Source organism: Ixodes scapularis, unplaced genomic scaffold (genome assembly GCF_016920785.2).
Source record: "Ixodes scapularis isolate PalLabHiFi unplaced genomic scaffold, ASM1692078v2 PGA_scaffold1__304_contigs__length_218370807, whole genome shotgun sequence".
In the NCBI taxonomy this organism is placed as follows: domain Eukaryota; kingdom Metazoa; phylum Arthropoda; class Arachnida; order Ixodida; family Ixodidae; genus Ixodes; species Ixodes scapularis.
In genome coordinates, this window is record NW_024609846.1 from 68,243,001 (window position 1) to 68,261,215 (window position 18,215).

Sequence of the window (18,215 nt, forward strand, 5' to 3'; positions counted from 1 at the left end):
ATTCCAACGCGAAAAAGAGCACGGGGACTCCCACCGACGCCGACAACAACGCAATTCAATGGTTTGTTTATGGGCGACGGCGGGCTTCTTGCCCACCATCCACCGCGCATGCGCGGCGCCGGTGGCGTCCGCTAGGGGCGCTCCGGTTTGTTTGTAAACATGAGTTGGTGTATATTGTTCTTGCATTTCTCCGACTTGGATTACGAAGCAATCCCTTAGTCACAGAATTTCGAAGATCCGCTCGTGTTCCGCGTACGCAACACGTTTTCATAGAATGTATCAACCTTGCTGGCTGGCTGCGCCGCCAGTACAGCAACATTGAGGCACTCTACGTTTTCAGCGCCGCCAAATGACACTCTAACCGCATGTTAATCGATCTCAACTGAACTGCAAGAAGCTTTTTCTTTTTTTATGTTTCCTCTTCTTTCGTGCATCCGAAGAGTGGGAATCGCCGACCATGTTAGCAGCCACGCAACACAATGAAAGCTCGGCCAACGATCGCTACGAGAGAGTCTATAGCCCCAGCTCGAGGACGCTTGTTTGGCGCTTTCTGATAGCGCTATCAACGCCGGGCCTCTCCGCCGTTAGCGTCAGACTTTGCCCTCTCAAGAGGTAGATCGTCACGGCACGCTCGAAGACGACGCGACACCGGCCACGATATCCTGTGTGGTATACGCGGCCTCCCTCGGTAAACAGGGATCCCCTGTCCGCTCGCTGCAGGGAATCTGTGTGTACCATGCAACGGTCATCGGAACACCCTAAGAATGTTACAACAACATCCTAAAACCGCGGTCACACTGTATCATGCAAAAGACACACGATGTTCGCAGCGGACATGATGACGGAATTATCTGCGCACGCGCCTCAAGCATCTTCCAAGCATGTTTACATCGTGCAAATGTCTGCTTGGAACATTCCTGCAGAGTACCTTTTGCATGATGTTTATGCGGAGCGCAAGCTCGTCTGCTTCCCGCGCGGGGGTTGCGGTGACGTCATAACGTCGAGCTCTGATTGGTTCTGATGAAAAGATAGGAGCCAATCAGGGCTCGACGTTATGACGTCACCGCAACCCCTGCCCGAGAGGCAGACGAACTTGTGCTCCGCGTAAGCAGTGGGACTCCGGCTGACTGTTGTACCGGGACGCCGTTCCGAGGAATGGCGTACGTTGCTGGAACGTGCTGCTTTTGGGAGAAACGGGAGCAGGGACACGACGCCGTTCCATCTTGCATCGGTGGAACTGCTGGAACGGCAACTCATTATAACTTTTTGAAGGAACGGCTAAAAGAAACGGCGTTCCTTCTTTATTTTTTTTTTTCTTTTGTATTTGTATTTGCAATTTTACCCGAACTTAGTAGATATTTAGGATTTTTTTTTAATCGATTAGCTGATCCTTTGATCTCAAGGGTTGGGAAAATGTTCGAAAGATACTCTAAAACAAAAAAAAAAAAAAAAAAAGATCAATTGTGATCGTCGCGACACGATACGCAATTCCGTGGGATTATTCTCACCTGCTCGCTTTATTTTATCTACAAATTATTCGGCGCGATGTTTGATTAGGATGCGCGAGCGTAACGTTGTGCAACGACACGAATTGTTATCTTGGAAATGTAGCGGGAACGCGTGCCTTCCTAACCACTGGAACTCGTCAGGGGAACTCGTTCCAACGTTCAGATTGAGAAGCGTCCGTTCCTAATCCGAAATAGGAACAAGCGTTCGTTCCTCTTTCGGAGTAAGGTGCACAACACTGCTGCGGCTTAAAGGCAGACGTACAACCTCGGTTTTATGCAAGGAACTTCCTCTTAGCGCAAGCCTCTCCTAAGCTGCGAGAGGAGCCAAGTTGAGGCAAGGTGAACGAGGACAGTATATAGAAAAGGAGGAGGCGCGCCAAAGTGGAAAGCGTGAAGTGTACGTCGGCCTTTAAGGGTATAACACCCTTAAGATGCTGGTGAGCACACTACAGCTGGGGTGCTGGCGATCTTAGCAGCGTCCTGTGGATTTTTTTCTTTTTTTACGAGTAACAGGCTTACGAGCGACAAGCTACGCACGCAGCTCTCTTATGCACAGAAAGAGCAGATATTGACAGAATGTATCGCGTACAAGAGACTCATGACGAATCAAATACACTAATTTGAGGGTGACCGTCTCCGGAATGATGAAGTTTACAAGTATGTTGCTTTGTACTCACGAAAAGCATAGTATGCCTAATTTCCAAGGATCTATCTCTAAGTGAAAAGCGTTGGCGCAGGCAATAATTATTCGACACTGTCGCTAAAACAACATCCGCCGTTCGAAGCGGGGGTGCCAATGCGGCGGACACCCCCCAGAAAGGGTGTTCGCCTGACTTCGCCGAGGCACGCTTTTCCACACCCAATTTTCCACCTTTTAAAAGTCAAGAATGTTTCATGCAATAACAGCACTCAATTTCGCGATCGCGAATGTTGTACTACTCGAAAGAAGGGTGCTGAAAGCACGTAGTCAGTCTCCGAAACAGCCTTTTTTATACCATTAAAAAAGTAAAATTGTATAGTATGTACCGAATTGCTCGGCTACTCGCGCACTGGACCGAAATTTATCGATAAATATAGGAGTAAAATGAGCCCTCAATAAAGATTATTTTCTAAAATGAAGTAAAGCCAGACAGGAGGGCCCTCCGCCACACGACAACTAAGATTATAAATATTCAAAATAGTTGATGGTTTGGGTCTCTGTGGCGATTGTAGCGATTCACGACGGAAACGTTTCGGGACCTAGTAGGTCCTTCGTCGGTCCGGCCAAAAACCTCAATCTAGACAGTCTTTGGGAAGGGCGTTTTTAGTTTTAGCTGATGGTCCCCATGCGTTTCCTGCAATCGCTGTCGTCGCACGGGCCTGAATAACCGTGAGGCGAACGGGATTATTGCGATACGCTTCGACCAGCTCAATGATTGTATCGCAACCATGTATACCCCTCACACACTGTGGGGAAACTCGTACCCCTTTCATCTTTGGCAGAGCTAACGCTGGAGAGGAGGCGACCTCCTCTCCATGCGTTTGCTCTGCTAAACTGGGAAGAGGTGGTAGGAGCTTCGCATTTTTCTCTAAACGTGTCACCGACTATAGACAACACTTCGTAAATAAGGAAGCCCGCGTGCTAAATTTTCCTGCGTCAGCAGTCTTATCAGTAAAGACGGCCACCGTAGGTCACAGATTGAACAGGACTGGACAGCGTTCGGGCAGGAGTCGTGTCCAATCAGTGAGAACGCGACTTTGGCCGGACGATGGCCTTTTTTAGTGACGCAGGAAAATTCAGCACTTAGGTTTTCCATCTTATCTAGGAGGTGTTACGTCAGCCACGTAGCTTTGCCGAGCCATCCTCCCGTGTCGCTCACCTCTTTCTGATACCCTTCGCCGATTTCCCTTTTTTCCCTTTCAAACATGAACCACACGTGACCACTGAATGTTACATGGTTGCGTTTACGAACTGAATGGCACCAGACTTCACCGTGGATCTGTTCATGATCGTGGCAGCTGACTGTGCATGCTGTCTTTAATTTGGTCGTGTAACAATAAATTTAAGAAATAATGTTGTTTTTTTCACTCTGTTACCATCGTGAAAGTAGATAGAAGCGTTTTAACAATGGGCGTAACTTCATTCAGGTTGAGAAATGTGTTTTGCATCGAAAGAAATTTAGATATACTTGCGAATTTTGACAGCAATTATTTTGCGCACGCTCGTGTGAAATGTTTCGTGGAGCTTTCACACAATTGAGTCCACAATGCGGTCGGAGATGTTCTCGGTATGCATCGCAACCAACATTAAACCATGAAGTTGCGTTTGGATAGCGTGTTTTATTAATATGCATATCGTGACCAACGTTCGATTTACTCAATTTGAAATGAACCTGCGGACTTTTCGCCGGGGCGTGCCAGATGGCCTTCGTTGGTTTGTTTTATAAAACCTTAAGATCTGAATATTTTCTCCTCTTTACCTTGGTTCAGAGCGCAGCCAATGCTACGCTGATGAAGCCACTGAAGCAGCGTCAAGAGCGCGATCCAGGGCTACGCCTGGGACGACTGTCGAAGTAACCAGATTTCAAACGAACGAAACTCCACTTCGATGAAGTCCATCTTACTGTTGCAACAAAGGGCCAAAATCCATCGTTTGAGCAGCTCGGTGGCTTTCAGAAATCTACACTCTAAAAAAAGTATGTGCGTCTACATTCACACACACCACTCGGAGAGCCAATCACCGCAACTTACGGGGGCAGCTGAGCGAATGACGATGCGGAAACATATGTTTAGACCAAAAAACGCAGTCTGAGTTGTGACATTAAGCAATGCAATCGTGACGTTTTGCATCGCTTAATGTCACAACTCAGACTGCGTTTCTTGGTCTAAACAGATGTTTCGGCATCATCATTCGCTGAGCTGCCTCCGTAAGTTGCGGTGATTGGCTCTCCGAGTGTTGCGAGTGAAAGTAGACTTCCAGACATTTTTTTAGAGTGTAAGAGAACCGATTATAAGTGCGAAGTTCAGGACGTGATCCAACAGGGGCGTGCCAATGAACAAAATGTGCCGCAAAGGGTTTCTGCAGCCGTTCAAATTTTGCAAAGTCCCACCTTGATCTCGGCAACGCCACGCACTTTCGTTTACTTCGAATGCTCAGCGGCACGGGTTTAAAATCATGGTTGCCAGTTATCCGAAGCTTTACCTGAAATCGCATGAAACGATTTTCCGTCCCCGAAAAAATACGTTAAAACAGTCCGCAACAGAGCGAAGCGATATTGCCCGAGCTTCAACTACCGACAGTATTGCCCGGACTGCAATAAGCCCCAACGTGGCGGCGTCCACAAGGTGATCGTAAAATGAGGTGTCGGTGCTCTAACTTCTTTAGTGGCTCTAGTATGAAGAAGGCTACGGTTCCGCCGTACTGTTCTTCATCTTTGACTGGGTCCGCATATATGAAAAAGCTTGTGGAGTAAGTCGACAGGTCAATTTGGACACTGATTGGCTCGTTTTTAGGGACGTCACATCACTTGGTTTACGGGTGGAGGGAGGGAAGGGAAAAAGGGGGGGGGGGGGGGAAGCGAGTCGTAGGTAAACACGTTTCAGTTATTCACGTAGGAGCCTTTATCCCGCTCCCAGGTTTGCATACGCTTATATTGGGTAAGCAAATCTGGGAGCCGGATAAAGGCTCGTACGTGAAGAACTGAAACGCGTTTACCTAAGAATCGCCTCCCCCCCCCCCCCCCCCTTTCCTCTCCGTCCACCCGTAAGCCAAGTGATGTGACGTCCATGAAAACGTGCCAATGAGAGTGCCCCAATTGGCCCGTTGACTGACTCCAGGAGCTCTTTCTAATATGCCTTTCTTCCTCATTCTATGTTCGTTGCTGCGTAGTTGCTACGCAGCAACACGGTTGTCGTAGGGACTTTTTTTTTTTTTGTAGCTCCTGTTGTTGCGAACGAACGTAACCCGCGCAAACGCCACTGCCAGCTTTGACGCAAATAGTTTCAATCAGCCTTGGAGCGGCCTGGCAGCTGGAAAACTAACTTAGCATGTACGCTGTGGGAACAGAGCAGCTTTGCAGACAGGATGTCTTGTTGAGCTGTCACGTCGTAAGATCAGAACCACGCTAGCTCGTTTCTAACGCGTAGATTGATAGGGTCGCAGATGTTGACTCCTAAGTAAGAATTGGTGTTTCCGCCTTGACTTTGTTTCACCGTAACTTAGCAAAGAGATAACGCTACATCTCCTTGGAACCAATAAGAGCAGCAGAGATCAGGCACGTGACCGACCCTACCATGTGTGCGGGGACAAAAGCGTAAACCCAGCAATTTGAGAAGAGGGGGGGAAAAGTAACTCCTCTCTTACCCGTCTCAGGCGTTGCTTTTGTATCCTCGGAGATTAGCGTCACTCAGAATACGTACAAAAGCGGCCTTGCCATCTCTCTCTCTCTCTCTCTTGCCAATGGCTTTAACTGCACTGCACGCAACTATGGTCGGTGACAGGTCAAGAGTTCACCGGAAGCTCCTCCCACCTCCTTCCCCTCTAGCAGACCAAACGCTGGAGAGGAGGCGACCTCCTCTCCACCGTTCGCTCTGCTAAAGTAGAAAGAGGTGGGAGGAGCTTCCCGTGAACTCTTAACACGTCTCCCTTCGACGTGCTGGCTGTTGCCATGATGCGTTTTACTCCAATATAGCCTTGCCTCTTTGTTATATATGTAAACTAATACACTTATCTTCCCTCATTTCATTTATATTGACAAGCGTAGACAGTTTATTTTTTCAGGGTCTAAACTGTTTGCTTAGCCTCGTGAATTGGCCGAGCTCCCTCCATGGATTGCAGCGATTATGTCTTAAGTTCTTTGTGGGAAAGTGGATGACAGCTGCGTGCTATTTTTCAATAGCTGCCCTCTAAAAAAAAAAAAAAGCCCGTGCGTCTACTTTCACGCACAACACTGGGAGAGCCAATCACCGCAACTTACGGAGGCAGCTCAGCGAATGACGGTGCCGGAGCATGTTTAGACCAAAAAACGCAGTCTGAGTTGTTACATAGTTACGAAGACGGAAGCAGCGCCTAAAGTACGGAGGACAAAGAACGGGGAACACACAGACCGAGCGCTGAACATTAAGTGACATTAAGCAGTGCAAGCGTGACGTTTTGAATTGCTCAATGTAACGACTCGGACTGTTTTATTTTTTTGCGTGTGTGTTGTTTTTTTTTTGTCTAAGCATATGTGTTGGCATCGTCATTCGCTGAGCTGCCTTCGTAGATTGCGGTGATTGGCTCTCCAAGTGTTATGCTAAAAAGTAGATGCACAAGCTTTTTTTTTTTTTGTTAGACATTTTGCATATGCATATGTTTAATATCAGACAAGAAACCAAACTACTGTATGCTCCTTGGATTTGCGTAATATACAGACAAAAACAATGCCCCCTCCCCCCCAAAAAAAAATTGTATTGTCAGGACATTTTTAGAAACAAACATGTTAAGAAGATAGACGCAATGCAAAAGCAGGGTGCTAGATTCGCTTCTAATAACTATTATCCGCTTTGAAGTGTTTCAAAAATGAAGGACGAGCTAAATTGGCCATGGCTATACTACCGAAAGAAAACAAAAACCAGGCTAAAATCTTTCTGTGCTCTTTTCCACGACCGAACGATAATGCGGGAGAAAAACTTCACGATGCCGAAGAACTGAGCCACCCGTTCACGGCAGGAACTGCATCACGCCGTCACACATCATTTTTGTTCGTGCCGCAACATGTAACCCTTTGCGACCCTCACTATTTCCTGCGTCGTATTCATCGTGTTCATTCTTCAACTATTTGTGCGCCCCTTTTCCTACTATAATAATAACGAAAAATCTTCATTTTGGTGCGTCCACAAACTGTACTACGCCTAAAAAGTGTTTCGCTGTGATAGGAATAGAAAAAAAAAAACGTATACAAAGCAGAAAAAAAAAGACAAGCAAAGTCATACTCACGCACACACTAGTGGCTCGATTGCTCGTCGAAAAGAGTTAATGTCACAAGTAATATCTATTAAAGAGTGGTCTAGCCTACGGGTCTCCAAACCCCGGCCAGCAGGCCGAATCCGGCAAGCGGAGGTTTTCCAGCGGACCCGGCCGCTTCTATACCGACGCAAAAATAAGCGAGCGTAAAAAGATGACGACGCAACGCGCACCAACCGCGTAAGCGAAGATTCGCAGTTAAAACGAGAGATAACATTATACACTGTCCTCACCAGCATCACCATTCTTAGTTGCCTGTTTCATACCTGTGTTACTTCGAATGTTAGGATTCCTACGAGTTCCCATGTATATTGTGCTTAGTGTCTTGCGGTCGTGTCTATTGCATATTGTCAGCATCAGTTCTATTATTCTAATTGGTCATCTTCCTTGTTGGAACATGCCAAAGTTTCAACGCGCTTTGATTTATGCTTGGTGAGGTTTTTGCAATAGTTTTTAGCTAAATAATAGATTTAAAAATAAAGTTGTATCCATCCACCTTACCTTCTTCTTTTTCTGCTAATTACTCTAACATTCAATTATTTTTTATTTATTAGTTTTATGCTAATTTACGATTATTTATTTAGTTTTCCTTCGTTTATATTTATTTATTTGCGGCCCTCGATAGAGCAACAAAATCCCCGATAATGATCCGGCCCCGTAGCGAAAATGTTTGGAGGCCCCTGGTCGGTGTTGAGAGCGGTTGGACCGAGAGGAAGCTTGGAAGCTAACAGGGCGTAAAAGCAGTGATCACTCAATGGCTACGTTGACAACCTTGTGTAAAAAAAAAAAACAATAAATCACGAATACGACGTGTATAAAACAATTAACAATTCCGGTTACTGAAATTACCTTTACAGATGTAATACCACTTGCCCGTAAAATATATATCGTAGATAAACCGTCTTTCAACTAGGGATGTGCGAATACCGGTTCGCATCGGATCGCGCCGTGTCATCCTTATAACTTTAACACTGTTAAGAAACCCTGCTGTCGTGGCTTTCCGTTCCTCTGTGAAGTTTATGAATGACCCCGTGCTGTTCCACTCAAGCCGGTATTCGCACACCCCTGCTTTCAGAACGTTCAATAGATGATGACGCAGTACGGTAAAAAATACAATTCCAGACTACGCAAGCACGTTGAAGTTTCGCGCGCACCCAAATGGTTGCACGAAGCATGCAGGCGAAGAAAATCGCTTTGTGAAGCGAGATATCGCAGCAAGAGTCATCGGCGAACCCTATGCTGGGCTCAAGTTCGTCTGCTTTTTGCACAGGGGTTGCGATGAGGTCAGCAAGTCAGGCTCTTATTGGCTGATTGGAAAAAATAGTGGGTAGGCTCGAAGGCATCTAGCATCGAGGTCTACCCACTATCCTTTCAATCAAAGCCAATCCGAGCCCGGCGTCGTTCTGACGTCAGCGTAACCCCTGCGCAAGAAGCAGACGACTTGCTCTCCGCGTAAAGAACTTCCTCGTAGCGGTTGTGGACCAACTTTGTACCCCCAGCGGTTTCAAGAAGACATGTCCTCTTGGCGCCCGGTGAAAACACGAAAACCTACTCCATGACGAGTTTTCATACACCCTGCACCCCCAGTCTGCGCGTGTATTCATTCGCCGGGAAGTTCCCAAGAAACCCCCCTCTACGACGGTCCATTTACGTTTGGCAAGAACATCGAAGCTCTGCGCGGTGCTACTGAAAGGACGTCAAGAAACATTTTCCCTAAACCGACTGAAGCCTGCGTCGCACTGCGGAGGCGCAAAAGTTCTGCGCATGCCCAGTGCGACGCCCCGAGCTTCTCTGAAGACCCAACGGGCCCTCTATTCTACAACTCCTCGATGACGAAGTCGTCTTGTGCGAGACTCGCAGACTGGTACAGTACTCATTAGAAGTAATCAAATTAGTCTTAATCGATTACTTCTTGACGTAATTTTGTGATCATTTGACTACATTTATTAAGAAGTCATCGCGAGAGTGATGCCATTACTCATGGAAGTACTAAAATTATACTTGTAACCGCTACCGCTCTTCTCTCCCCCCTTCCCAATGGCGCCCTTTGCATAACTTTTCTACCCGGAGGAATCCTCGAACCAACTCTTCGATAGGAGGATGTGTTACCCAAAATGGGTGGCTGAAGAAGATAAGTAGTTTACAGTTTGGTTACTCTAACCCAATAATGGAGAGTATGAAATCCCTGTTTTCAAACCGACAGAAAAATCTGTAGTTTTAGAAATTTGAAGCAATCGGAAAAGTAACGGTTACTTTTTCGAGTAACGGCCAATCACTTTTCTTTCCAAGCAATCGACTAATATAATTAAATACTTTTTATGTAATTGATTACTCGTCTCTTTCTTTCTTTTTTTTTTTTGCGCAAAAACGGTTCCCTAAAACTCTCTACTCTCTTGGACAGTTTCCTTTCTTTTCTTAATAATGTCCACAAAATACGTTAAGTATCGTCATACCGGTCTGCACACCCTAGGGTGCGCAAAGAGATCGTGTGTAAATAAACAAAGATACGCGTAACTCTAAGCAGTCGTTCTGATTCAACAAACACGCACGACATCTAGTATGACACATGATGTCTTGGCGCTGGGAACACTAAACGTCCTTCAAAATGGCTATTTCTTTTCTCTTTTTTTATGATTTTGCGAATGGTTGTAGCCACGTTCGGAGTATTCAGATCAACTTGTGGGACGTGTTCTCTGCAAGGCACCTTGCGTCTGTGTACTCAACAAATATGTTTTTATCCACCCAGTCACTGGTAAGGCTGACGCGCGATTAAAAAGAACGTACATACGCAGTGGGCAAAAAAAAATGTAACGAATGCGTAGACGAGAAATGGCACGCGACTCCATTTATATATACTTATCTTTGAAAAGACCCCTGGCTTTTCGCCCGATGAGAAGTGTACGATAAAAGTTGTGCGTACTTCAATTGTTGTCGACATTTTTAGTAGACCTGAGTGGGAAATCTTAATTTAGTGTTGCGATAGTACGTCTCGTTAATAATTTTCCCCCGAGTGGTTGCTCTTTGCTGGTTTCTGAAAACAAAAAGTTCTACAGGGTGTTTGAGAGAAATCTGAACTGTGCTTCGCGCTGCACAAAAATACACTAGGCAACGCTAAAGGCTCAAATTCAAGCCTACGGCGTCTCTAATTCAGCGTTGCCCGGCTCGTAGAAGAAATTTACAAAACGTTTCAATTAATATTTCTGAAACTCAATGAAAAGCTTTTAATTTCGGAAAGGTTCAATTTTAAACATTTTCGATCTATTTATTGTCATTTAAAATGTCCAAAAATAACGTTTTACTATTTTTTTAAATATCAGGAAGCGTTGAGTCCTGAAACGTTGGCATGCCCCTTGTCCCAATTGATAGCGGTGTACGTAAATTCTTGACGACGTTTCAAATTTCGGCAATGCGCATTTTACTTTTGTGGTGCGAAAAACACGCTTCGAATATTTGCTCAAAGGACTCGTAATTTGAAACGGCTCAACGCCCAATTCTTTTTTCTCACATGTGTTTTTATTTTATTATTATTATTATTATTTCGTCTCACGACCTCGCATATAGAAATATTTTGACGTGCCTAAGGAGCGTGCCTGCCGTCAGAAGATATTCAATCTTTTTTGTAAACATTCCGACGCGCGCAAGGTGAAGCTTCAAGGGCAAACATGGAATATGTGTTCAGCTATACGTATCCGATACGAGACAAGACCAACCTGCAATGTGCACTCGCACTTTCTCAAAGGGGAATACGCTCATATACTATGGAAAAGGTGCAGATGAATGAACCGCGTACTTGATGGAATGAAACAAAGTCTACCAAGCCGCCGAAAGACAAAATCCCGGCTCCGCCAAAAATTTTGTCTTTAGACGGCATCGTAGACTGCTTCATTCGATCAAGCACGGTACATTTATCTGCATATTTTCAATTATTTGCTTTTTGGGAACCACGTACAATGACGAAAGTGCCCTCTCATATAATATTATAAAGATATATATATATATATATATATATATATATATATATATACAAGTCAATATCGTTTCCGTGACTAAAGAAGGTCGTACCTTAATGACACTGTTATCAAGCTCATTTTCAAAGCTTCGGTAATAACTGAAGTTCTGTGTTTTCGGCAGAGACCGATAAAGCCCGAAATGTAACCCCCGAGCCGGTTTAATCAAAATCAGTGAGAACCGAAAAACCTCGACTACCCTTAAATAAAAAAAGGCTTCACAAAAAAACAAAGAAAAAAAAAGCTTGAACTACCGTTTTTTGCGATGTCCCGGAACATAGCCTGCAATGAACTGCCCGCTAGGGTGCTTCTTCCTTTGCGACCACCCTTTGTTGTATTTCCAGCCCTCTTTGGTACCAAACGTTCTTTAAGTATTAGAATAGCACCTGTGTTTTCCGAAAGATGGGAAATCCCCCGCCCGTGTCCTGCTTTTTTCAACAAAGCCCACCAAAAAACGCTGAGGTTTCGTCCGCTACCGTAAAAAACACCGAAAAACACCGAATCTATGAAACAATAAACCCCGAAGGAAAACCCCGAATTCGAGATAAAAAAACGGAAACACTAGACCGTAGCAATAACGGTAAAAAGTTATTGTGTTATTGAACTTCAACAAAATGCTCAGATCAAAAATTAATAAAAAAAAGGATTTCTGACTGGTTTGAAACTCGCGTCATATTTTTTTTTCGCCAGCTTAGCTGGGTAAACACATCGCCAATTTTTGGTGTAAACTTCACACGTTTGAACATAATGCGCAGCTCGTAAAGGAGCTTTACAACCTGTTAGAACTGTCTGGGCAGCGCCGGCTACTTAGTGATTCCAGGCTACTCCATTGAAGTTTATTAGATATCAACGTGTTTATCTAGAGAAGAGCACTCAAGTTGTGCAATAGGAAGTAGTGTTCTTCATAACTGCTTGTAAATGTACACAGCACGCGCGACACAGTTTGTGCGAACAAACCATCGCCAGTTTTCTTTCTTTTTTTTCTTTTCTCATATACTTAAGGACTGTCATCAAAATTACGATAATGGTGGAAAGCGCTCAGCTGGGGTACTAACCAATAAGTAGCCAATTTTGATTCCCGCCAATACCCTTTCGAGAAGAAAAAAAAATACACGAAAAAGCATCGTAGTTGTGTTTGGGCTAACAAGCATGCAGAAAGAAACTCACCTCCGCCGTGCACGAAGCAGAAGTAGGGAAACCTCCAAATATTCCCGAGTCCCACGGCCTCCCTGGAACATCCGGCCACCAGGTCCAGATAGTGCAACCAGCGGGACTCGGACACTTTCTTCTTGGGCAACTCGGTCACGTGCTCCTCGTCCGACGAACTGTCGTAGTCCTCTTCGTGGACCTTGGAGAACGTGGGACGCGCGATCTCCTGCGGTCTCAACTCCGGCACGGATCGGGAGAGCCTCCGGGACACCCTGGCCGCCAGGCTGTTGGGTTCTTCGCCGAACGAGAACGACCGCAGGTACCTGGCGGCTTCTTCGAATCCTTTCGGCGTGCCGGGCACGTCCGCGGTCGTCGGAGGCACCACCGGCTGGAACACCAGGGTGGTCGGAGTGCCCGGCGGCTGGTCCGGGCTGCTGACCATCTTGGGTATCCCCGGTACCAGGCCGGCGGACGTCGGGATCAGGATGATGGGACCGAAGGTATCGTAGTCGCCCTTGCCGAGCGTGTACGCCGTCGGTGCTTGACCGGGACTAGACGAATACATGGTCACGTTCTGCATGATGACAGTCGGTCTCGGTAGAGTCCTCGCCGGTTCGCTGTTCGCACGTGTCGGATTACGTTAAAAATTTTGAATGCAGGAGCGTCATTGCCGTCGTCGTCGCCGCCGCTCCCTCGCTCTTGACCTTCTTGTTCCGACAGAGTTTGCTCGTGGAGGACAGTGCGCTTCGATGCGCGCGATTTCGAAAACGAGCCTCCCTCTCGCTGCGGTAGCGGCGGTCTGGCGCGGGTTACAGGTGCGCTCCCGTCTGCTTCTGGCAAGCGGCGCTCGCGCTGGGACGGGGCGCGCTCCTCGCCTGGACAATGATAACGGGCTTGCGGGGACAGCGACAGATGGCGGCACGCGCTGCTCCGCTTCGAGGGACGTCGTGACTGTCGACGAGTGGCTTGAGATCTCTGTTTGAGTGTTCCATTGCTCCTCTCTGTAGTGTAGCCAGAATTATTTTTTTTTCAAGAAAGATAGAAAACGTTTCTCTCCCCCCCCCCCCTCTTTTTTTTCTGGTTACGTCACTGTTGTTTTTTTTTTTCGGTGCATGAACCACTACTTCACAGCACAAAAGAACACATTTTGCCAACTCGTCGTCAAGAAAGGCAGGGCAATCTGCTGCTACGATGCACTGACCTCTTTCAACTTGAATGAGCGAACGCTGGAAAGGAGGCGAGTGGGCTCGTCTCCTCTCTCGCCCGCTCTCTGTAGCCTTCGCTCTGCTGAAATGGAGAAAGCTGATGGCTTTACGGGAGGAGCTTGTTCTGTTTTTTTAGCCTGCAACAGAGTACAGGACACTTCGCCCAAACTCTAAAAGGAACAGTGTTTCTTTCACGCGGGAGTCCTGTTTACCTAATATCGTTAATTTAAGGCCCCAGTAACCGGCTCGTGCATCATACAAAATCATGGCGTTTCCTTCAGACACCATGATAGAATTATGTTATTCGAAGAATGTTTGCTTCGTACACACGTGTGCTTCGAACACGTCTGCAGAAAGGTTTTTTCGTACGCCCAATCTGGCGTGACCGTCGTGCAAGGAAGAAACCGGTTTAAGACACTGTATGCAGCCTGTCTTTTGTATGATGCATTAGCGGTGCGACCGCGGCTTTTAACCGGGTATGCTTATTTTCCCCTTGAAAGACACGAAATCTATCTGGATTAAGAATTCACAAAATGAAAACATTACACGAACCACCCCCCCCCTGCCAAAGCTCATTGTTGTAGGCAGCGGAACGGATAGTTTGGCTGAAATTTCCTTTTTTTATTTTTTTTTGTCACCCCCTGATTAGTTGAGGCGCGTGTCCCGAACGTGACAAGGCCAACCTCACTTATGTAAGGGCTTCCTCCTCCAGAGGTGTCAGGAAATCCCAGATAAAGATCGAAGTCGCAACACGGAGGTGCAATATAGACTGGCACAAAAGCAGATAGTTGGTAGGAACATTCAGTTGTGGACGACAGAACGAAGAATGAATAGTAGATATCGAACCTGTGATCTTGTGCGCCATTACCATATAGCACCTGTCTTTTAGACGTAGCAGATACTTGCGCACTTGTTCAAAGATGTTCCACGGGAACGCAGAAACGTTGTGATGTATTGTATAAACTTCTGGGGATACGTACACCGAGAGACTCCAATTAATAAAACGAATTCTTTTTCACCTTAAAGTTTAAACTTCCCGGCTAATTTGACAAATTACGCTTCGACAGGTTATTCGAACACCTCTTGCGCTATTGGTTAATTTTGACGAGCTTTTTTTCAAACTATATGTTAAGTTTTTATTGGAACAGTTGTAAATTACAACAGAGTGAACTCGAAGTAATTTCGCAGTAACGAAAAAAATATTGCATGTTGCCTTTAGCAATGCAAAATTGGTTATCTTAAATGCCCGGTCGCAAATATATGGATGCACTATAGCGTCTTTTTTCATGGCGAAATATGTTGGACCTTAGTAATTCATCCGTTTTTGCTGTAGGTACCTGCATTATAAATAGGTCGTAAATTTTCCGGTGTTTATTTATAAGGGAAATCGGCAAAAAGTTGTTCGGTGCTTATTTATTTTAAGATATATGTGTACGTCGGTGGTTCGTTTCGGACGGACGGTAAAAACGGTGATCATTGATAAAAAAAACTCATAGAAAAACTGAGAAATTTTGCCTAAGAGAGGCGGGTTTTGACAAAAACAGTCCTTGTTGGAGCCAAAATTTAAAGAAATTTGTGTTTTGCGGTACTTAATACACTTGGAATATCTTGTATTTTCTTTTTAATTACATATTAAGGAATATATTTCCCTGTTGTATTTATTCAAATATTTATTTATTTATTTAAGCGCCTTACAGGTTCTCTTGTAAAGGACATTCTGTAATGGGGGGGTGAATACAACATTTTGAGATGTTACAAATAAGAACAAGTGCACATAATGGATAACACACAAAATCCAAATGCATAATGAGAAGAAATACAACATTTTGAGAAAAAAATTGCAAATAAGAGCAACAACTGCACATCAAAGTATAGCACACACAAAAACCAGATGCATGAGCAGGAGAAATACAAAACATTTTGAGATATTACAAATATAAACAACTGCCCATTATGTATAACACACACAAAATCCAAGTGCATATTCAGGAGAAATGCAACATATTGAGAAAAAATTGCGAATAAAAGCAACAACTGCGCATCACACAAAAACCAGATGCATGAGCAGGAGAAATAAAAACATTTTGAGATATTACAAGCAGAAACAACTGCACATAATGTATAACACACACAAAGTCCAAGTGCCTAATCAGGAGAAATACAACATTTGGAGATGTTGCAAATAAAAACAACTGCACATAATGGCTAACACACAAAATCCAAGTACACAATCAGAAGAAATACAACCTTTTGAGATGTTACAAATAAGAACGACTGTACGTAATAGATAACACACACAAAATTCAAGTCTATAATCAGGAGAAATACAACATTTTGTGAAAAATTGCAAATAAGAGCAACAACTGCACATCAAAGTATAGCACATACAAAAATCATATGCATGAGCAGGAGAAATACAAAACATTTTGAGGTATTAGAAATAAGAACGACTGCACATAATGGGTAACACACAAAAAATTTAAGTGCCTAATCAGAAGAAATACAACATTTTGAGAAAAAATTTTCAAATAAGAGGAACAACTTCACATCAAAGCATAGCACACACAAACACCAGATGCATGAGCAGAAGAAATACAAAACATTTTGAGATATTACAAATAGAAACAACTGCACATAATGTATAACACACACAAAGTCCAAGTGCATAATCAGGAGAAATACAACATTTGGAGATGTTGAAAATAAGAACAACTGCACATAATGGCTAACACACACAAAATCCAAGTGCATAATCAGGAGAAATACAACCTTTTGAGATGTTACAAATAAGGACAATTGCACGTAAAGGATAACACACACAAAATTCAAGTTCATAATCAGGAGAAATGCAACATTTTGAGAAAAAATTGCACATAAGGGCAACAACTGCACATCAAAGTATAGCACACACAAAAATCAGATGCATGAGCAGGAGAAATACAAAACATTTTGAGATATTACAAATAAGAACAACTGCACATAATGTGTAAGACACACAAAATTCAAGTGCATGATCAGGAGAAATACGACATTTTGAGATGTTGCAAATTAGAACTGCACATAATAGATAACACACAAAATCCAAGTGCATAATCAGGAGAAATACAACATTTTAGAGAAAATTGCAAATAGGAGTAATAATAGCACATCAAAGAGTAGCACACACAAAAACCAGATGCATGAGCAGGAGAAATACAAAACATTTTGAGATATTACAAATAAGAACACCTGCAAATATTGTATAACACACACAAAATCCAATTACATAATCAGGAGAAATACAGCATTTTGAGATACTACAAATAAGAACTGCACATAATGGATAACACACACATAATCCACGTGCATAATCAGGAGAAATACACCTTTTGAGAGAAAATTGCTAATAGGAGCAACAACTGCACATCGCAGTATAGCACACACAAAAACCAGATGCACGAGTAGGAGAAGTACAAAACATTTTGAGATATATAAGAACAACCACACATAATGTATAACACACACAAAATCCAAGTGCACAATAAGGAGAAATACAACATTTTGAGATGTTACAAATAAGAATAACTGCACAAAATGGACAACACACACAAAATCTAAGCGCATAATCAGGAGAAATATAGCATTTCGAGAAAAAAAATTGCAAATAAGAGCAACAACTGCACATCAAAGTATAGCCCACACAAAAACCAGATGCATGAGCAGGAGAAATACAAAACATTTTGAGATATATAAGAACAACTGCACATAATGTATAACAGACACAAAATCCAAGTGAATAATCAGGAGAAATGCAACAGTTTGAGATATTACAAATAAGAACAACTGCACATAATGGGTAACACACACAAAATCCAAGTGCATAATCAGAAGAATTAAAACACTTCGAGAAAAAATTGCAAATGAGAGCAACAACTGCGCATCAAAGTATAGCACACGCAGAAACCAGATGCATGAGGAGGAGAAATACGAAACATTCTTATTTCTCCTCCCCATGTTTCTGGTTTTTCTGGGTGGCGATGTCGTTAGGAGGTGCATTCCGACAGACCACCGTCCTGGGGAAAAACGAATAGAAAAATGAAGAGTTGCAAGTGTAGCGGTCAATTTTGCGAGAGTGATTTAGACGAGGTGTAACCAATGATGTATGGGTTAGCAGACCTAGGGAGAGATGAGGTGAGCAATAAAAGCGATGAAGGAGGCACAATTAAGAAAGTTTGTGCCTTAAGCCAAATTCTGGAAAGTTGGCTTTTTGGTTTAAAATGGCGATGCTTGAAAGACGTTGAATAATCAGAAAGAATCAAATACGTCACATGGTTTTGGAAAGCTTCTAGTTATTTAAGTTATTTAATATGATAGGCTTGATAAG

General features: G+C 44.0%; 1 protein-coding gene across 1 annotated transcript in view; it reads right to left on the bottom strand.

Moving 5' to 3' along the window:
* LOC8041380 (sodium- and chloride-dependent betaine transporter) overlaps positions 1-13,491 on the bottom strand; it is a 124,022-nt gene extending 110,531 nt beyond the window's left edge. Inside the window, exon 1 of the mRNA XM_029992822.4 lies at positions 12,666-13,491. Within this exon, the coding sequence (XP_029848682.3) occupies positions 12,666-13,227 (562 nt within the window). The 5' untranslated portion in view covers positions 13,228-13,491. The remainder of the gene's footprint in view (positions 1-12,665) is intronic.
* Positions 13,492-18,215: the final 4,724 nt, after the last annotated feature.